The 23231-nt window shown below is 35.8% G+C and overlaps 1 protein-coding gene across 2 annotated transcripts in view; it reads right to left on the bottom strand.

The window, feature by feature from the left end:
- Positions 1-23231, bottom strand: part of Brd10 (bromodomain containing 10) — a 112408-nt gene that overhangs the window by 74349 nt on the left and 14828 nt on the right. For both annotated transcript variants that reach the window (XM_074051916.1, XM_074051917.1), the window contains exon 2: positions 684-884. In XM_074051916.1, coding sequence (XP_073908017.1) covers positions 684-884 — 201 coding nt within the window. The remainder of the gene's footprint in view (positions 1-683; positions 885-23231) is intronic.

Below are 23231 nucleotides of genomic sequence, written 5' to 3'. Positions count from 1 at the left end.
AACTGAGGCCAATAGGAGACGGGGACCAGGAACTAGAGAACAGGTTAGTTCAAGAAGAATTAACTTAGAAGGTAACACACATGCACAGGAAATCAATGAGAATCAACTCCCTGTATAGCTATCCCTATCTCAACTAGCAAAAACCCTTGTTCCTTCCTATTATTGCTTATACTCTCTCTTCAACAAAATTAGAGATAAGGGCAAAATAGTTTCTGTCAGGTAATGGGGGAGTAGGGGAGGAGAGGGAGGGGGAGGGGGGTGGGTAAGAGATGGGTGGGGGAAGGGGGGAGAAATGACCCAGACATTGTATGCACATATGAATAAAATAAAAATTAAAAAAAAGTCTATGACTCTATTCTAAAACTATGAATTTTGTAAACTTCCTCTAATTTAAAATTGCCTTGAGACTATTTCTAGAAATGTAGAAAGCATCCCCAAATCTTTTATAAAGACTATTTTTGTATAGTTTCAACATAATTTGTTTTAAAATTTTAAACACTATTTTTAAGTAAATATCATTTTGGTATTTCATTATCAATTGAAATTTTAGTGATAATGCATTTTGGAACACTGGTAAAATGGGCCCAGAATTTGATATGGGCACATAAAAGTTAATGTAGCTATTCTTTGAAAAGTAATTCCTGGAAACTGAACATCATGACACTTAATTTTTTAACATTTACCTTTTCTCTTCTTTTGCTCTCAGCTGTTCTTCCTGTCTCAAAACTTGAACCATTACAGACTCAAAAACTCCACTTGTCAAGCCTGCCAAGCTTCGAGGTGTTGACCGACGTCTTGTGGAAGTACACGCAGTTCCCTTCTCGTCCTCCAATCCATAATAGCCTTTAGATGTAACTGCTATCGTTGTCTTTTCTCTCAAGTGCCTTGGAGAAGAATAAGTGAATTCACAAGGTTAAATCTTCTGGACAGGCAATACAACCCATCCCATCATCACCATTTTAAGAAGAATCCTATTTGCTAACTACATAAAAGTGTTTAGTTAAACCTTACTTTGTTATGTTCCAGAGTTTATTTTCCCTGCATAATTTTAATTTTTTCATGTCATAAAATCAGTCTAAGTGACAGACCCTCCTCTACACTTAAAAGAAAATACAAGACTAAAGCATTAAAATGAAGAATTAAAGCACTAATTTGTTTCTTTTTATTTTTGGTAGTGCTGGAGTTTGAACTCAGGGTCTTTTGCTTGCTAGACAGGCACTCTAGCACATTAGTGCCTTAAAGCACTAATTCTTTAATGGAAAAAAGTTCATATGTACACAATATGAAATATATTGACATGAGAAAATGTACAATAATATAAAAGAAAATTTATGATATATTAACACTTCAGTGAAATTATAAACAAATGCAGCATTACAACACATAACTTTAGGTTGAAATCTGGAAACCTAACTAAACTGCAAAAAGAATCTAGAACTCTAGATTTCCTCTTTAACCTCACCACAAATGTCTACTTATTTTATGATATTTTTTATTATCACACTGAGATACTAATCTAATGCTTAAAATAATGAAAAACAATATCTGAAATAGGTTGTTTAATTATCCATGAATTCCCTTAATAAATTTAAAATAGTTGACTAAAACCAACTACACTGGAAGGCTAGTCTAAGTTCTAAGTTTGCATCTATTATATGAAGGTTAATTATAAAAAGCTTCAGGGACTTTATCTGCTTTTCTACCTTTTATGCCAGAACTTCTAAAGGTTCTATAAATGTCGTTTCCACAATGGCAAAATCAAGTCAATATTCAAAATAAGCACTCAACATACTTTGTAACAATTTATATGAGTTAGTAATGGTGGAGAGGTTCAAGTGGTAGAGCACCAACCTAGCTAGCATAAGGCCTTGAATTCAAATACCAGACTCACAGAAAAAAAAATCTGTATGAATTATATGTTGACATGTTGATCTTACAGTTCCCTGCTTTCATAAAAATTGGCAAAAAAAAAATCCACTGAGACACATGACTTTATGGCATAAAATAAAATCAAAGTCTTGACTTTCCAGGACTATGTCCACAGCAGTTTATAACTCTAAATGCAAATTATCTAATAACACTCTTAATCTCATTCATCTAGTCCCATGAATAGGTTCTCCCAAACTGTCACACTATTACAGTTTTTCTGTTAAAAGATACTAACACTTTAACTGATTATGCTTTAAGTAGGATAAGAACTTTAAACTGGTTTTCCAGTAATACTGAAGATTTGGGTTAGTCTAGCATGCTGTTTCAGGCTGTGATCCTTTAGTGCACAATAGCATACAATTACATGATGGCTAAATGGGGTTGGCAAAGGAGTTGTAGGCCCAAGGAAAACAGCTGACTGGCAGTAACAGATACTGCAGATGAATTTGGGTTCATTTTAGTATGTTGTTCTTACTGGATGATCTAACTAGGCCTGTAATTTTAATTACTTTTTAAATCAACACTAATAAAGGAGAATGTTAATGAACAATATTACATTCAGATTTATCATATCTCAGAAATCACTAGGTATGTACAATATTGGGGCTAATGACGCAGGAAGTATATAAAGCATTGAGGATTAGGAGAGTTAAAGGAAGCAGTAGGTCACATGGCTAAAGAATTCCCTAACAAGTCAGAAGCAACTCAACTTCATAGTCTTATAAGTAGACAAGATGAAGTTATAGACTACTGTTCAAAATAGTACTTTCTCACGAAGTCCTGAGTTCAGGTCCCACCAAAAACCAAACAAACTAAAATATTTCTTAGAACACAGACAAAAGGGCAAATGTCCTTTATTACTAACCAGAAATAAAAATTTGTAAGCTCTGATATTTGTCGATAATTTTAAAAACAATTAAATATGCTGTTTCTTATTACCATGTAGTGATTTTAAAGACTCTATTACTCAGAGATGGAAAGGGTATGAGGAAAGAAATTCTCATACAACATTATAGGGTGCATAAATTGGCAGTCTTTATGGAAGTTGATTTGGTAATTATCTTTATGCTTTAATATGAACATATCCTTTGACCAACTATGTTCCAATGATTACCTTATAGGCATACCTCTACAACTATGAGCAATAAAGAGCATATAGCATTAAATTTTACTAAAAAAATTGGAAACAAATACCCTATGATATGGGACAGATTACTCTAATATACCATGAACTACATTCATTCTTTAAAAAGAATCAGGAATATGTGCATATACTCATTGTAAAAGATGTTCTTATTACATTGATAAATGTAAAAAAGAAGTTTCTGAACCAAACATATTTTTAACCCAAAAGGATCACATACAAATATGTATGTACATATACATAGGACATGTAGAAGTGCATATTTGTGTACACTTGAGTTCAAACTCTCACTCAGGCTACTGTAGTCAATTCATGACGTCTCTCTGCTTCTACTCTCATGGAGGCAATCTTCCTACTAACACAGAAACTCACATAGAATTTCTAAAAATCTACTCAGTTCATGTTATTACTTTGCTCTGTCTTCTCCCAAATCTTCCAGTTATACTTAGAATGCAGTCTAAAGTTCTTCTGACCTATAAGAGTAATAATGGCCTTCATCTCCTCCTCCATACCTCATTTTCTGCCTTTCTAACCTTTGCTCTTCGTGTTCCAGCCAGCCAAAGTTTCTTTTGTATTATTGGTCATAACAACATTATCTGCTTCCCAGCTTCTCTGCACTTCATTTATGTTCTATAAGCCACTCGTCTCCAAGACAGTCATAGGATTAGGCCTATCATTTCATTCAAGTCTCAAGTGCCACCAAATCTGAGGGGACTTCCCTGATCATGATGTTTAGTAACATCTTTGTCTTCATGTTATGTAGCATTACATTACATAATCTAATCATATATTTATTTGGTAACTGTCCATCTCTCCACAAGAATGAAAGCTCCAAGAAGTTGGGGACTTTTGTTTCCTTACCAGCCATGTCATCAGATAAGGAAACTGTGGGGGTGGGGTAGGGTGTGTGTGTGTGTATGTGTGTGGGTGTGTGTGTGTATGTGTGTGTGTATAAAAGAAGCGTTTGGCCTTCCAAACACTTCAAGCTATTTTTCATTTTTAATTTACACAAATAATTAAAGTTTAAAACTTCCAGCCATCTATTTTGTTCACAGTAAAAGAATCCTGATTAAACATTTGCTACTGTTTGATTTTGAGTCATCAGAGGCTAAAATGCAGTAAGACAAAAAAACAAAATAAGGGCTGGAATTACGGTTCAAGCGCCTGCCTCACAAGCATGAAACCCTGAGTGCAAACCCTGGTACCACACACACACACACACACACACACACACACAGATAAAAAATAAATATCACTTCACCTCCACTCCAAATAGGTTACTGAATAATCAATGACCATATAAATATACTAAAATAACTCTTCCCTTCTAACACTCAACCTCTTTTCTGCATAGAAGGAAAATTATTTCATGAAATCAATTTTGAAATAGTTTGAAAATAGCATATTGCCAACCATAAGTAAAAGTTAAGCAATAATTATGGCTGACTCATTGAATTTTAGTTATTCTTTCTAGTTTTTCATTGAAGCACATTGGAAATTTTAGAATTCTACTTAAAATTGTTAAATCACACATTAACAAGAAACTGAATTGACTGATATTAAATTTTACTTAAGGATAATACATGAACTAATGCTGGCTGCTTATTAAAAGTGGATGTTTGGAAAGGTTTTCTTTATTATATGCTTTTTATTGTTGTGATAAAAACAATGTAAATATGTCATCTATAATAATTTCATGTTGGAGTGGGAGTACAGTTCAGTGGTAAAGCCCATGTTTATCATGCAGGAGGCCCTGTGTTCAATTCTCCTGCACTCCTGGCTGCACACAGACACATCTTATCATTGAACTTGGAAACAATTATCTAATTTGCTTTAAAATATTCTAAATGAAGAGTTTCAATCACTTTGTTATCTTATTCACTTACAAATATTAAAATACCACTCTTATCTTATGGTCTTCAAGGTTCTAGCAAGAAAAGAATAATATATAAAAGAAGATGATATTTAAATGAAGGGACTATTTACAATTGTGTAAGCAAGATTAAGATAAACTAAGAAGAGACTGTGCAGTGTTTCCTGGGCTAGCCGCATCAGGGAGCTATTACTACTCTAGGCCAACTAGGAAAGAGAATTGTTACTATACCAAGAGAACTGTCACCTTACAAGAGAGACACACAATGATAAAGCAGTTACTGACAATCTGCAGTCCAGCGAGGAAGCTGTTAAAAGAAATACTTCTACTTTTCTGTCCTGCTAGTACCAGTACCTTCTATTGCTTTAAACCAATCAGAAGTCAGAGAATAAGGTGGATCAGTGATGCAGTACTTAGAAATCAGCCTCCTGGGGCACAGAGCAGAGTGAACAAGGATAGGGAATGCATCTGGAGGGACAAATAAAGACTACTAGTTAAGAATCAACTAAACAAAATTTTAAAAGTGGACACTTTACTGGTAGATAGCAACAAAAAATTCTGCGTATTTGATAGATAAGCATCATGAGGTTATCAGCCTAACTTATAATGCACGTCTTCCATACAGATTTCTCTATCTTTATGAGCTTTGAGCTATAGTCATCTTAAAATAAGTGTCTAGATAAGCCTAACATAAAAGAAGCCTTTCAAATATACCTACCAAAAGCCAAGTATTTAACCAAGATTTTCAGAACTAATGGGTATCATTCCAGGCATGGTGGCACACCCTTATAATCCCAGCCCTCAGGAAGCTGAGGCAGGAGAATCATGAGTTCAAGGGCTACACAGAGACAGTATCAAAAAAAATCAAACAAACAAAAACAATGATCACAATGCTCAATTTTTGTACAAATAATGCTTACAAAAGTATATAGGATTTATAAATAAAATGCATAATTAGGGTATATATTATTTTTCTGCTTGGGAAGTTAGATCATAAAGTCAGAGATCACTGCTTTCATTTTAACTATAAGCTATCTGATATCAAAATAGTTCAGAAAAAAGTTATCTTCATATCTACAAAAAGGCAATTATCACAAACTATTAAACTTACTTCCTATTTGATCTTTGCCTTCTAGTCTCAGTTACTATTATTCTCCCAGAAATTCTTCTATGTCCTAATCCAAATCCCCAGTTCATTGTTTTAACTCTTTCATTTGCTCTAACATAATTCAACCTTTTAGCTTCTCATATACATAAGTAGTTGTAATCATAACATGTAACTCTTATCTCATTTCCTTTGACCAATTATCATTTTGATTAATTTTATTAGTATATATTTATTATATAAAGGGGTTTCACTGTGATGTTTTCATACATGCATATAATGTACTTTGATCAAATTCACCCTGCATATTTTCTTTCTTATCCCCATCCTCCCCCTTGCTTAAACAACTTTATGGTTTCATACTGTTTTCACATGTGCATATGAAATATTTCAATCATATTCATTCCCCTTTCACTCCCTCTTTTTGCCCTCCCACTAATTCCTACACCCAAATGGATCCCTCATTTTACATTTGTGAATTTTATTTTTTTATCTAGATTCTGCATATGAGAGAGAGCATGTCTTCTCAGTCTGGTTTAGTTCACTTAACATGATTTCTAATTCCATTTTCCTGAAAACAACATAATTTCAATCTTCTCTATGGCTGAGTAACACTTCATTGCATACATGTACCAAATTTTCTGTAACCATTTATCAGTTGATTTATACCTAGGCAGATTATAGTTTGACTACTGTGATTATTGCTGCTACAAACACAGGTGTGCTGTGCAGGTACCTATATTGTATGTTGACTTACATCCCTTTGGATGTATGCCTAGGTACATCAGGATCATCTGATAGTTCCATTTTTAGTTTCTTGAGGAACTTCCATACTGAGTTCCATAGTGACTATACCAATTTACATTTCCACTGGCAGTACATAAGGGTTCCTTCCTCCTCCATTTCTGCACACCCTCCCCCACCAGTATGGTTGTTTGATGATTGCCATTCTGACTGGGGTGAGACAGAATCTCAGTGAAATTTTGATTTGCATTTCTTTTGTGGTTAAGGAAACTGAACACTTTTTCATGTATTTATTTTCCATTTGTGCTTCTTTTTGATTACTGTCTGTTAAATTCATTTTCCCATTTATTAATTGGATTATTTGTTATTTTAGTGTTTAATATTTGCAGCTCTTTAGATATTCTGGATATTAATCCTTAATCTGATGAACAGCTGGCAAAGATTTTTCTCCCATTGTGTAGGCTGTATCTTCATCCTGGTAATTGTTTCCTTTGTTGTGCAGAAACTTTTTTGAAACAATTCCATTTGTCATTCTCGCTACTGTTTTCTGAGCAATTGGAGTCCTTTTCCAACAGCATTATCTTCAAGATAACAGCCTATATATCTTCAAGGGTTTTTCCTATGTTTTCTTTTAGTAGTTTCAAGGTTTCAGGATTCACATTTAGATCTTCAACCCATTTTGAATTAATTTTTTGTACAGGGTGAGAGATAGGAGTCCAGCTTCAGTCTTGTATATATGGATATTCAGTTTCCTCAACACCATTTGTTGAGGCGGTGGTCTATTCTCCAAATGTTTTTGGCACTATTGTAAAATTCAGATGGCTGTAGCTGTGTAGGCTTATCTCTTGATATTCTATTGTATTCTATTCTACTCATCTACATGTCTGTTTTTGTGCCAGTACCTTGCTGCTTTTCTAGCTATGGCTCTGGTGTATAATTTGAAATTAGCTATTAGTGATACCTCCAGCATGGCTCTTTTTGCTTAGGATCACTTTGGCTATATGGGGTCTTGTTGAGCTTCTATATGAATTTTAGGATTAATTTTTTTTTATTTCTGTGATAAATGAACATTGTAATATTTATGGGGATTGCACAGAATCTGTAGACTGCTTTCATTAGGATAGCCCTTTTCATAATATTAATTCTCCCAATCCATGAACATGGGAGATCTTCCCATCTTCTAGTGTGTTCTTAAATTTCTTTCTTCAAGGTTTTAGTTTTCACTGTAGAAGTCTTTCGCCTTTGTTAGGTTTATTCCTATGTATTTAATTTTTGAGGTTTTAGTGACTGGAACTGGTTTTTGTATAATAGTGGTGAGAGTATACTTTCTTGTCTTGTTCCTGATTTTAAGAAAATACTTTCAGTTTTTCCCCAATCAAGTGTAATACTGGATAATTTTTTTTTCAAATACAACCTTTATTAAGTTGAGATGTGTTCCTTCTATGCATACTTTCTTCAGGGCTTTTGTCATGAAGGGATGTTGAATTTTGTCAAAGACTTTCTGCATCTACTGATAGGATCATATGATTTTTGCCCTTGATTCTGTTTACATGCTGTATTATATTAACTTGTACATTTTGAACCATCCTTGTATACCTGAAATGAAATCTCTTGATCATAGTATATGATCTTTTTCATGTGTCACTGAATTAGGTTTGCAAGTACTTTACAGAATTTTTGTGCCTCTGTTCATCAAGGAAATTGGTATATAATTTTCTTTTGTGTGTGTGTGTATATGTGCATGACCTTATATATTTTGGGTATATCAGGGCAATATGGCTTCACAGAATGAGTTTCACATCACTACTTCCTTTTCCATTTTATGGAATAATTTGAGAAGCACTGTGTTAATTCTTCCTTAAAGGTCTGGCAGAAGTCAGCAATGAATCTGTTCAGTCCTGAGTTTTTCTTTGTTGGGAGACTCTTATTATTGCTTCAATTTCTTTCTTTGTTACAGATTTGTTTAGGTAGTAGGTCATGTGCATCTATAAATCTATCCATTTCTTCTAGTTTTCCATCTTAGGAGAATATGTTTTCAAAGTACTCTGAATTTCACTGGTGTTTTCTGTGATATTACCTTTCTCACTCATCTCTTTATTAACTTGGGTCTTCTCTTTCTTCTGGTTTAGTTTGGCTAAGGGTTTGTCAATCTTGTTTTATCTTTTTAAAAAACCCAACTTTTTGTTCATTAATTTTTTGTATTGTTCTTTAAGTCTCTATCTTATTGGTTTCTGCCCTGATCTTTATATCACTTATGCTCTGGGTTTGGCTTGTTCTTATTTTTTTTAAAAGACTGAGTTGTACCATTAAGTTATTTATTTGGGATTTCATTTTTTAATAAAGGCATCGATAGCCATAAACTTTCTGCTTAACACTGACTTTGCTGTGTCCCAAAGCTTCTGTTGTATTTTTATTTTCATTTGATTCAAGGAATTTTTTATACCCCTTTTTATTCTTTAATGACGTACTGATCGTTTAAGAGTGAACTGTTCAGCCTCCATGTGTTTGAATATTTTCCATATTTTCTCTTGTTATTGATTTCTAGTTTTATTCCTTTGTGGTCTGGTAAAATACAGAAAATAATTTCAATTTTCATATATTTAACAAGACTTGATAAATGTTCTAAGATATGGTCTATTCTGGATAAATTTAGTTCTGTGGGCTGCTCAGAAGAATGTGTATTCTGCCACTGTGGAGTGAAATGTTTCGTATATGTCTGTCCAGTTGACCTTAGTGTTGTTTAATTCTGAAGTTTTCTAGGTTACTTTTTGTCTGGATGACCTACCTGTTGGTGAAAGTGGATTGTTAATGTCTCTATTATAAGCTCATGGTCTTTTTGTGTTTTAACATCCAATAGTGTTTGCTTTGTGAAACTGGGTGTGCTAACATCCTGTACATATTTGTTTGTAACTGTTATAGTCTCCTAATGGATTGTTCTATTTATTATTATGAAGTGACCTTCTTTGTCTCTTCTGACTAATTTTGGATTTAAGTCTGCATTGTCAGATATGAGCATAGCTACTCTTGCTTGCTTTCAGGGTCCATTTGTTTAGAAAAAATCTTTTCCTATCCTTTTACTCTAAGTATATTTTTCTTTGCCCATGAGGTGTGCTTCTTGTAGTCAACAAATGGTTGGGTTTATATCTTGACCCAATACACTAGTCTGTGTTTTTTGATCAGAGAATCAAGACCATTAACATCTAGAATTATTATTATAAGGTATGTCGTAAATCCTGCTATTTTATTCACTTTATAGTGTTTGATTCTTCCTTACTCCTCATTTGTGTATCAACTCTTCTAGTGAGATTTATTCTCTCCTGTATTTTCATGGTTTCATTTATATTCCTCTTCTGTGTGTAGGATTCCTTTAAGTATCTTCTATAGCATTGGTTTAGTGGTCATGAATTGCCATAGTTTTTGTTTATCATGGAAAGTTTTAATTTTTCCTTCAATTATGAAGGATAGCTTTGCTGGGTACGGTAATACAGGTTAGCAATTATTTTCTTTCTGGGCTTGAAATACAGCATTCTATGCCTTTCCCTTGCTTTTAAAATATCTGTTGAGAAATTTGCTGTTATTCTGATGGGTTTGCCTTTATAGTTGACTTGGTGCTCCTTTCTAGCAGCTTTCAATAATCTTTTTGTTTTTTTTATGCCTAACATCTTAACTATAATAATACATGGGGAGCTTCTTTTCTGGTCTTGTCTGTTTGGAGTCCTAAAAGCCTCCTGTATCTGGATGACCATTTCCCCCCACAAGATTTGGAAAACTTTATGCTATTATTTTATTGAGTGTTTCAATGCTTTTAGCTTGCACTCTCTCTTTTGGCTGTACTGGGGTTTGAACTCAGGGCTTTATGCTTGGTAGGCAGGTACGCTACTACTTGAGCTATGCCCCAGCCCTTCTTCACCTTCTTCTGTGCCTTTGATTCACAGGTTTGGTCTTTTAATGTGTCCCGGAGGTTTTGCATGTTCTGTTCATACTTTAGCCTTTAAAAAAATAAATCTTCTGCACCATCTAATAAACATACCTTGTCATTAAACCCTGATATTCTGTGCATAATTTGATCCATTCTACTGGAGAGTCATTCAACTGAGTTTTTTACTTGACTTACTGATCATTTCCAGAATTTCCATTTGATTCTTCCCCCTCTCAGAATGTCTGTATCTTTATGGAATTCCTCTTTCATGTCTTGCATTGTCTTATTTTACTCAGCTCTTTGAGTTTTCTTGTGATTCATTTAGGCATCTCTCTGTGTCTTCTTTAATCTCACTGATCATTCTTACAATCTTGTTTTTTTAGAGATTTTACCCACTTCACTATTGTTTGTACTTGTTACCATGCAGTTGTTGGGTTTTAGAGGGATTGTATTGCCTTGTTTTTTCATATTCTTATGTTGTGTTTCTGCATTTGGAATTTGTACATCTGAGTCTAAGATACTGGTTGGAAGTTGTAATCACCTGTAGTCTTTCAGTTGAAATGTTCTCAATGGTCATGCAGGACAGTGTAGTGGCTGGGATGATGTGCTATTTCTCACCACTGGAGAGCTTAGTAGCCAAGTATTTGCTCAGCTCTACTTACATTGTGGAAAACTAGATACAATCTCTTGTAGAAGGGTTTTTTGTCTGCTTATTGGCTGCTTTCACTGTAGAAGCTTCCTTCTTTCTGTATTGGGAGCTGCTCCTGGCCACAGGGAGCTTTAAAGCCTGTGGTCCAAGAAGGTTCCTACCTGATTCACAAGCCCCCCAGTTTGGTTCCAGGGGCAGCAAGTATCCAAGCCTCAGCATGACCCCAGAACATGTCAGAGAGTAGGTGGAACAAACAGTATTGAGTTCTGCACTAGCTGCAATAGAACAGAGAGACCTAGGCATTCTGCCTGCTGGTCTTGATATTTACGGAACTGGTCCAACAGTTCACCACCCTGTAGGAAAGAGGAGGCTATGAGATCTCATGATTCAGAAGGTCTGGACTCAGGGTCCTTAGCTCCATCTTGTAGCAAATACACACTAGAATACTATTCCTAGGTGAGTCCCAGTGTTTTCAGGACCTGTCTGGCAGTTCACCTCCCTGTGAGAGGAAGGAGGAGAAGGCTATGGAAATCAGGTGATTTGGCAGACATGGGCTCCTAGCTCTCAACTCTCAGTCCCACTTGGCAGCAAACACTCATTGGGTGAAGTTTCCAGAAGTGTGCCTTAGTGCTTTCAGACTCTACGCAGTAGTTCACCTCCCTGAAGAGACATGGGGAAAGAGATATGATTTGGGTTCTCAGACTTACCAAGCAGCTATCACATGCAGCCAAGAGGCAAGTCCTGGAGGCTGAATACTAGGCCAGTCACAGGCTCAGTACTGTGTTGCCATTGTGATTCTTAGGTGATGGGATTGGCTCCAGGGAGGATGGGGCCTCCAACCACTGTGCCCTTCATTACTGGAATTCCCTGCTGCTTGAGCTTCTTTGCAGGACCATATCAGATCCTCTCCTTCCCCATGACCACCACTTGTGGCCATCTCCCATCCAGACACTGTGGCTGGGTGTCCCAGGATTCCTTATTCTTGTTTTCAAGACTCTAGAGCACCTCCGTCTCATAAAATAGGCCCTCTCTCAATACATTGCCTTGCTACAGCTCTCAGAAATGAAGGGAGTAACAATGTATTTTTTCACCAAATCCTTGCACTGAGTTTAAGGCTAAGGCTTGGCGAGGTATGGGGATTATCATGCAGCTAGAATTGCCAGTCTATCACCAGGGCCATCTGGTGTACCTTGTAATTGAGTCTTCAGTTTCTCCTCCTTAGTCCAAGGAACTGGGGATGAGGTATGAAATTGTTTGTTTTTCTCTGTTGACTCTTCATGCTTTTCTGCTGTCTTGATATCTCCTTCATGATTCCCAATGTTCTTCCCATCTTTCTCTCTTCATAACATAGTCTCTCCTGTGTTACTTGACTCTTCTCATTCATGGAGTCAAAATGGTGGCTGCATCTAATTTGCTCTAATTGGTCATCTTGCTCCCAAGACAATTTTTTTTGTTTAAATAATTGAAGTTTTAGTAAGACTCTATGTTTGGATAAAAATATTTCCTATACTGTGCTTTACTTCAAGCAATTTAAACTAACAGAAAACTGTCCTCAAGTGTACCTCCAGCATTGGAGTGTGAGAGTCCAATAGGCAGACTGTCCTCAGTCTTAGGGTTTAGGACTCGGTCTGGCATACCCAAGGAAGACAGGAAGAATCTTCCTCCAGAACAGTACCATTTTAACAGCTCAGTACTCAGATGGTTAATATATCAATTCTTTAATGGGCTCCTACTTGTATCTGTGTTTGAGTGTGTCAAAGTCTGTTCTAGGCCAAATTATCTTTCTATCTCAGACATTTAGGCTCTCTCTTACATCTTAGCCAAAAGATCCTTTATTCCTGTATCTCTACCACTAAGCATTGGAGTAAAAAAACCAACTTGTACCCTGTTTTCTAACTATAAACTCGAATGGGCTCAACCATACCTAAGATGACTTCTTTGAAGGTGGTTAACCCCCTTTTGTTTTCCATAACATCAATCTCAAACACCATAATTACTCAAAAGCCTCACTCCAACATTTACCATCACTCAGCAGCTGAATTCGCCCATTATTTATTTCAGAGAAAAAGGTAGTTCTTTTTTGGCTGTGCTGGGGTTTGAATTCAGGGCCTCATGCAGGCTAGGCAGGTACTCTACCACTTGAGCCACACCTCCAGCCCCTTTTGTTTTAGTTATTTTTTGAATAGGATCCCTCATTTTTTCCTGGGCCAGTCTGGACCACTATGCTCCTAATTGTGCTTCCTGAATAGCTGGGATAATAGGCATGTGCCACCATGCCTACTGTATTAGTTGAGTTTGGGGTTTTACTAACTTTTTGCCCAGGTTGGCCACAAACCATGATCCTTCCAATTTCCCAAGGAGCTAGGATTACAAGTGTCAGCACCATTAACTTCTTCTTTTCAAAAACCTGAATCTAGGCACATCCTTACTTAATATTTTAGTGAAAAATGTGTCTCCAACCCTCTGATCAAAAACTAATCATTTCACATCTTCAGAATCTGTATTCCATTAATTACCTTCTGTACTTTCGATCTTTACTTGTTAGTTCTACTGAAACTATCCTTCCCAAGTAATTTCCCAGTAGTGAAACTCCAGGGTTATTTTTCAGTTCTTATTTTATTCAACTTCTCTATACCATCTTATCACTCTTTTGTCAAGAATTTGAACTGTACTTGGCAGAAAAAATGTTTTTTGATAGGCAAAAAGAATGTAGGAGGAACACTAAATAAAGACAGAAATACTTCATGTCATTAAAATTCATTCATACAAAATATTTACTGAGTAGTGGGTATTAAGCAATAAACGTGCTAATAGTTTGTATATATGGAAAATATTAACACCAAAGATGACTGATATATACAGGTTGAAATAATGGTTAAACTATCAACAAAAATCTGAAACCTGAAAGTGAAAAGCAAAACAGGAAAAGCGGTCAGGTGCTGTGGTTCAACATGAAATCCTAGTTCCTAGGGAGGAAGAAATTAGGAGGATCATGGTTCCAGCCCAGCCAGGGCAAAAAGTTTACAAGACCCCATCTCAAATAATAAAAGCTGGGCACAGCTACATACACCTTATCCTAGCTATCTGGGAAGCATAAATCAGAGGATCTAGGCTTCCTGGATATAATGTGTTAACTTATCTCAAAAACAACCAAAGCAAAAAGAGCTGGGGCATGGGTGAAGTGGTAGAGTGCCTGTCTACTAAGTGCAAAGCCTTGAGGTTTGATCTCCAGAGCTGCAAAAAAGAAAAAAATAGGAAAATTGGGAAAGAGATTTGTGTTAGAAATACGTAGTTTTTAACATTTTGAGATAACAGCTGTACAAGTAGAAAAGTTCTATGGACAGAAATATGACACTTTTTAGAAAGGGAGGACTTAGATTCAATTGGGAGGCTTAGTGATAAAAAATAAATGGTATCTCCAGAAAAATAAATACAGAGCTCTAAAGGCATTTAGTCATTTAGGCATTAAGCTCTAAAGGCATAATTTTAGGGATTATCTACAGCTATAAATAAAAACTCAGCAAAAGAAGAAGACTCAAAAGATGAATTAAAGTATAATTTAAGAAAAGAAATAGACACAGAAAGAGAAAAGTTTTAAGTACTAAGGTATCTAAACTTCCAGATAGACTGTGAAAGGTCCAAGTAAAAGCCTAGAACTGATCAAGAAGACATTTGTTAGTAAAATTCAAGAAGGCAAGTTCAATAAGGACTAATTGTAAAGAACCTTTGTTCAGTTCTGAAATGGCACCAAATAAATGACACAGCACCCAAAAGTAAAACTTAAGACCCTTACAACTATTTTTTTAAAAATCCAACATTCTCCTTAGGAGTAAGTCTGTTTCTCGACCTTGCTTTTCATACTTAAGGAAAGCACCTCATTTATATAGAATGGTGTTTGAAAAGTGCCTTACCAACCTTGACAAGTTTGCCAAGCATTTTTAGCAAGTTAGGGCTGCTCTGCTAAATATATTACTACCACTTAGAGCTATTGCTTATCCCACTGAACCATGTAGGACTTCTCCGTGCAGAAGGAATTGAAGCTCCCTAGGTTAGAAATTTTGGGGTATGTTCCTGTTGCCTATAAAATGCTATAGTTGTAATGAGTTCACAAAGAAGGCAGACAGATACCTTAGTTTACTGTTCCTGGCCAACTTTTCTATATACCTACCAAGCAATGATCTGAATATCAGATTCAGACAATGGCACAGAAGGAAACACAAGGAAGACAGGGTGAGTCTTGCCTTTGCCTACCTGAAATAATAGGGTTCCAACAAAGAAATGTAAGGATCTGGCCAGAACTACTGAAATTAGAAGGATGTGTCAAGTGCATACTATGGTATCCACAGAAAATAATGGGAAGAAAGCCACTCTTATTTCCAACAAACCAGTAACTTGAATGTTTTTCTCATATACTTCTTATGCCAAGTGACCAAAATGTAAGTGATACAAATATTGATTAGCTAAATTACAAAAAAGCCACAAATCTTACAGAAAAATATATGGAAAAAAAAAACAGGGAAAAACATTAAAAAGGATTTTAATGTTTTAATACCTTTAATACTAGAAAATGAATGGTCAGAACAACAGCATAATGGATAGTTAAAAAACAAATCCAAACATACCAGGAGTATAACGTAAAGATGGCATTTCAATTACAACCACACTAAGATTCCACCTCACCCTTGTTAGAATAGCCATCATTAGCAACACCACTAACAACAGGTGTTGGTGAGGATGTGGGGAAAAAGGAACCCTCTTACACTGCTGGTGGGAATGTAAACTAGTACAACCACTCTGGAAAAAATTTGGAGGCTTCTTAAAAATCTAAACATTGATCTACCATTTGATCCAGCAATACCATTCTTGGGAATATACCCAAAAGAATATGACAAAGGTTACTCCAGAGGCATCTGCATCCCCATGTTTATTGTGGCACTATTCACAATAGCCAAGCTATGGAAACAGCCAAGATGCCCCACCACTGATGAATGGATTAAGAAAATGTGGTGTTATACACAATGGAATTTTATGCAGCCATGAAGAAGAAGGAAATGTTATCATTCGCAGGTAAATGGATGGAACTGGAGAACATCATTCTGAGTGAGGTTAGCCTGGCCCAAAAGACCAAAAATTGTATGTTCTCCCTCATATGTGGACATTAGATCAAGGGCAAACACAACAAGGGGATTGGACTTTGAGCACATGATAAAGGGAGAACACACAAGGAAGGTATGAGGATAGTTAAGACACCTAAAAAATTAGTTAGCATTTGTTGCCCTCAACGCAGAGGAACTAAAGCAGATACTTTAAAGCAACTGAGGCCAATAGGAGAAGGGGACCAGGAACTAGAGAAAAGGTTAGTTCAAGAAGAATTAACTTAGAAGGTAACACACATGTACAGGAAATCAATGTGAGTCAACTCCCTGTATAGCTATCCTTATCTCAACTAGCAAAAACCCTTGTTCCTTCCTATTATTGCTTATACTCTCTCTTCAACAAAACTAGAGATAAGGGCAAAATAATTTCTGCCTGGTAGCAAGGGGTTGGGGGTAAGTGGGGAGAAATGACCCAAACATTGTATGCACACATGAATATAATAAAAAAAGAAAAAAAAAGATGGCATTTCAAACAAGGACAAAAGTGATATTGCAATAACTGGCTGGACATATGAGAAAAATGATAAAGCCAGAATTCAAACTTCTTTACCAAAACAAATTCTAGACAAATCCATTCATTTGCTCATTTCACTTATTTCTTCATTTAATATTAACTAACTGCTTATAGGTAGTATGCTAGGTATTATCATCAACATTTATAGGCAAGATTCCTGTCTTTACTGAGCTTATACAACAGTAAAGAAGATATATAAAATGTAAGTAAACAAGTATAAGTTCTAAATTGCATACTATTAGTTCTGTGATGGATAATCAAGAATAATTTCTTCGAGGAAGTGACAGAAGGAGTAGTCAGTCATGCAAAAAACCAACCAAACAAAAGAAAAAATTTGAGAATTATATATTCTAGCTAAAAGTAAGAATAAGTACAAAGGTCCTGAGGTGAGAAATGGTTTGGCAGGTATGAAGAATAGAAAGTCAAAGTCCTTACTATAATCCAAATACTAGTGAACACTTAGCTTTATGATGAGTATCAACTTCTCTTTAATGTGTATTTTAAAATTTTTACTCTACCTCATGGATAGAAAATGGCACTAGGAAAAAGAACAGACACAGGATGACAAGATAGGAAAACTGTATCAGTATTCCTGGAGGAGATAATAATGGCTTGTACTTAACTGGTAAGAAACACGCAAGATTTAGAATATAGTTTAGAGGTAGGAAGCTCAAGACTTTCTAAAAAGTCTACATACATTAGAGTTATACTTCAATCATTTTATTTAGATTACTGTAATAGTTTTTTTCATATAAATGATTTTTAATAATACTGCAAATACTACATCCTACCACTACAGGTTCCTAAATGCTCTCCATTCACTGAAATCTCTTATGATCTCCCCAGTCTGTGTATCAGTAGAAAGTCTTTCAATCCCTACAACATTTGCTCATAAAGCAACATAGCACAATGAATAAATGCTTAGGCTCTGAGGCCAAATTTTCTGGACTCAAACCCTGCCAGTATTTAGCCTGGGTAAATTCATCTTTCTATGCTTCAGCTTCTTTATTTGTAAAACGGCTTACATAAATACTTATCTCAATAACTGTGGGTGTTAAATAATTCAATATACATCAAGCCCTTTAAACAAAGTAACAGTGACAGTAAATGTTAACTAATAATAAAAGATGATAAATAAAACATACTTTTCAAAATTGTAGTAGAATAGTGAGGAAGCTAGCTAACCTGTAGGATTTCAAATATCAAAAATTGTTTTTTGACTTTTCTTCTTTTGGTCTCACTTTGTGTAGCTCAGCAGGTCTGGAACTTGCTATGTAGCCCAGACTGGCCTCAAGCTCGCCATCCTCCTGCTTTAGCCTCCCAAGTGCTGGGATTATTTGTGTGTCACCATGCATGGTTTCAAAAAATATTTCTAAGGTATAGTCTTATTATAATTCTTATAAAGTCATGACAGCATGACTGATGGCCTCAACTGCTTTTTAATAGGTTAGTGAATTAAGCTGATTTTCATTTCAAAGTGATTCTCATTTCTTTGTTAGCAGCCAAACAAAACAAAAAATAGTGGATCCATGTGGCAAAAAGTAAATTTTTTTAAAGAAAAAAGACTACAGGGTCAAAAAAAAGTATAACAGGGGTCTATTGTTATACTGTTAGTACATAACAGAAAATGCTGAAAGTGTTTGATGTGTAACACCATATGAAGTAAAATAAATTCTAAGCAGTGATAACTAGTGTAGAAAGTGGCATATATGCCAAGTCAAAATTTTGTGTTTAGTTTTTGTGTGAATAAACAATATGTGTATAGATGGACTAAAGAAGGCTAGCAAGTAATTACCTCTATATGATGGGCTGGATGATTTTCTTAATTTTACAGCAATTTCCTATGGTTTCCAAATATTGAAAGAGCATGTAGAATGCTTAGCAGAGTGTACAATAGAAAAGAATGAATGTTAACTATTACTAGAAAAGGGTCTTAAATTGCTAGTAAAAAAATTAACTATATCCGATAACTCATAACTTATATTTTCTTATAACTTATATTTTGTCATAAACTTAAGTAAGTCTTGAAAATAACTAATAACCTTTGACTTAAATTTTCACTATCAACCAAACTCCCTATACTAGAATTCTAAGATAGGAACCATTAATGTACTAATAATGGAACCATAATAAAGGATTAGATAAAAATGGAGAATATACATAGTATTCTTGTATTTGTTCAGTACTCTGTGGAATATTGAAATACTGACATAATTAATTGTCTCTAAATTCATTAGCAATATTATGTATTACTTTAAGATTGTTCTTGCAATTATTCAATTATTTGTTTTACATATATGGTGTGGTGTTAAAAAAGACTAAGATGACAAATTATGCATAGTAAGCTGATATTACCAATATATATTTGCAATTTATTAACTATATTATCATAATTCTGTTTTGGTTATTAGCAGACAAAGCTATTGAAAAGTAACTTGGGACCTTACTGCACCATGCATTCCCTAAGTGCAAGTTACTAGGAGAGGATTAGGAATGCTAAGGAACACAAAACCAATTTGATCCTCATGAAACCAGTGGACCACATTGAGGTGTATAGCGAGAAGTGAGAAGGAATGTTCGTACAAACTTTTTTATAATTTATAAAATGCCTTCGAGGATCCAAGATGGCAAGTAGGGCATAGCAGCAGACAGCATAAGCTCTGTAAATCAAAAATATTGCTGAGACGCTGGAGCCACACGTGGCAGAAATAAAGCACCAAGAAGAATCAAATCTTTGACACTCTGAACCCCTAGCCCTTGGAAAGCTTCTCCACACCACATTACACTGAGAAAACAGGAGGGCTCCCACGCCACCAGACGCTGGCTCCAAACCTGCTTGGGAGACATTCAGCAGACCAACAGGTAACACCAAGCGTCATGCAGTATTTCCCCAGCCACCCCTAGAATAAATCAGCATAGCCCCCTGGGCAGACTGACCCCCTGTCCTACAAAACCAAAACGAAACAAAAAAACCCCTGAACAATAAACATGGAACTGAAAACAACTCACAGCAGAGGGGGTGGGGTGCTGTAAGCACACAGGAGAAGCAGGGAGGGGCAAGGAGCTGAGCTCCATGTGAATTTTCAATAAACAAATGCTGGAAAGGCAGAAGGGCCAACAGCAGGCAGGTGATAAACTGCTGCCTGAAATAGGGCATTTAGCGGTCCACAAAGCTCATCTCCTGAGCCAGCGAGCAACACTTATATTGAAAAATTGAAAAATAATCAGCAAACCATCACAACACACTGACAGCAGGGGACTGGCTGATGGATCACTGACCTTGCCCCAGAGAAAGGGGGTGAGGCAAATAAACAAGCCCCCAGTAAACCTACACAGTGAAAACCCAACTCCAAAGCAGGACAGATGGTGGACTACAGAGCTGATCTCTGGAACCTGAGGACAACATACAAACTCAAACTGCCACACCTCATGGAGGGAAGAACTGACTAAGCAGCTGCCACTGAAAGAAGAAAGCTGGTGAGACTCCCCAACCACCTGGAGAGACTAAGACAGAGCCTCTGCTTAAATACCAACACCACAGCTGGACGCTGAAGGAGTAACACCAGAACTACTAAGACTGAAATTCTATTGTTCCTGAACTGGGAGATTTTTTTGTGTGTTTGTTTGTTTTGTTTCTTGTTTGTTTGTGTTTGTTTGTTCATCTCTCCCCGTTGATTTCTTTGGCTTTTGTTAGTTTTACTATTGTGAGTTAGTCAATACTAAATTACACACAGACCAGGGACAGAATAGCATACATACATTAACCTAAAAACCCAACACACCCATAAAACAAAATTAAACCAAGGGAAAGAAAACAGTTGACTGAAACCACTAGTAGCCTATCAAGAACACAGTTATACAGTACCAAGTGGAGTGATGGGAAGACGAAAAAGGGATGGAAACCATTCTCCTCCTCAAAATAATTTAATATGGGATTCAGAAGGAAATGAGAAAACGGATACCCAGTTCCAGACTCCAACAAACAAAGACAAATGATGCCAAGGAACCCAATGCTGCCCACAAAAACAACCTCAAAGAAAAAATCCTACAAGTAATCACTGAGAATTTCATGGAGATGTTACTAGACGTGGTCACCAAAACATACACGAGGTACTCAAGAAATTGCAAGACACCAAAAATGAATACAAGAAGACACAGCAACAAATAAATGAACTCATAGTAGTCCTAAATAAACACCAAAGTGAAACAAATACTATAAATAGAGAGATAAATTAATTAAAGACAAAAAAATGACAATACTAAAGAGAAAGTGACCTATGATATGGAAAACCTCAGAAAAAAGAATGAAACAGCAATACAAAACACAATGGAAGGCCATGCCAGCAGACTAGAATAAGTGGAAGACAGTATCTCAGAACTTGAAGATAAAATGGAAATTAAAGGAAAAACAGAAGAACTATTAGTCAGACAACTCAAGATCTGTGAAAGGAATATGCAAGAACTCATGGTCTCCACCAAAAGACCAAACCTGAGAATCATGGACGCTGAAGGAGAAGAGGTGTAAGCAAAAGGGATTCATAATATATTCAACACAATAATAACAGAAAATTTCCCAAATCTTGAGAAAGTTTTGCCCATTTAGGTACAGGAAGCCTCCAGAACACCAAACAGACTTGACCAAAATAGAACTTCCCCACAACATATTATCGTTAATAACATAAGAGAACAGAGAAAGAATATTGAAGGCTACAAAAGAGAAAAAAACAAATACAATACAAAGTAAACCCATGAAAATCACAGCAGATTTCTCAACGGAATCCTTAAAAGCAAGAAAGGCATGGAGTAAGGTATTCCAGGCACTGAATGAAAATAACTTCAATCCTAGAATACTCTACCCAGCAAAACTATCACTCAAAATAGACGGAGCAATAAAAGTTTTCCACGATAAGCAGAAACAAAACCAATATATGACCACCAAGCCACCACTACAAAAGATTCTTCAAGGAATTCTGCACACAGAAAATGAAAGCAAACAAAACCATGAAGAGGACAGGCAGTACAAAACCAGGAGAAGAAAAGACAAGGAATCAGAGTAACATTGATTCAGCTGCACACAATCAAACCCTTACACAACAAAAACAACTAAATGACAGAAATCACCACATACCTATCAATACTAACTCTGAATGTTAACAGACTTAACTCCTCCATCAAAAGACACCCTGTGGCAAACTGGATTAAAAAGGAAGATCCAACAATCTGTTGTTTACAGGAGACTGATCTCATTGACAGAAACAAGCACTGCCTTAGGGTGAAAGGCTGGAAGAACATTTGCCAAGCCAATGGCCCCCCGAAAACAGGCAGGAGTAGCAATACTTACTCGGACAAAGTAGGCTCAAACTTACATTGATCAAACAAGATAAAGAAGGTCACTCCATACTAACAAAAGGTGAAATATATCATAAAGAAATAACAATTATCAACCTATATGAACCCAACGTCAGTGCACCCAATTTCATCAAACATACTCTGAAGGACCTAAAAGCACATATAGACTCCAACACAGTAGTAGTGGGAGACTTTTAATACCACCCTATCACCAATAGATAGGTCATCCAAACAACCAATCAATAAATAAATCCTAGAACTAAATCACACCATAGATCAAATGGACCTAGCTGATGTCTACAGAATATTTCATCCAATATACACAATATACATTCTTCTGCACAATATACATTCTTCTCAACAGCCCATGGAACCTTCTCTAAAACTGATCATATCTTAGGGCACAAAGCAAGCCTCAGCAAATATAAGAAAACAGAAATAATACCATGCATTCTATCTGATCACAGTGCATTAAAACTAGAACTCAACAACAAAATCAACAGTAGAAAACATGCAAACAATTGGAAGGTGAACACCATATTGCTCAATGATCAACGGGTCATTGATGAAATAAAAGGAAATTAACATATTCCTGGAAGTTAATGAAAATGAAAACACAACCAACCAGAACCTATGGGACACAGCAAAAGCAGTCCTAAGAGGAAAGTTTATAGCCATGAGTGCATATATTAAAAGGACAGAAAGACCATCAATCATTGACCTAATGCTACATCTCAAACTCCTAGAAAAACAAAAACAAGCAAATCCCAAAATGAGCAGAAGGAAAGAAATAATAAAAATGAAGGATGAAATAGAAATAAAAAAAAAACCCATACAAAGAATCAATGA

The sequence above is a fragment of the Castor canadensis genome, chromosome 13 (assembly GCF_047511655.1).
Source record: "Castor canadensis chromosome 13, mCasCan1.hap1v2, whole genome shotgun sequence".
NCBI lineage: Eukaryota > Metazoa > Chordata > Mammalia > Rodentia > Castoridae > Castor > Castor canadensis.
Note: the sequence above shows the minus strand (reverse complement) of the source record. Positions and strands in the feature narration are given on the sequence as shown.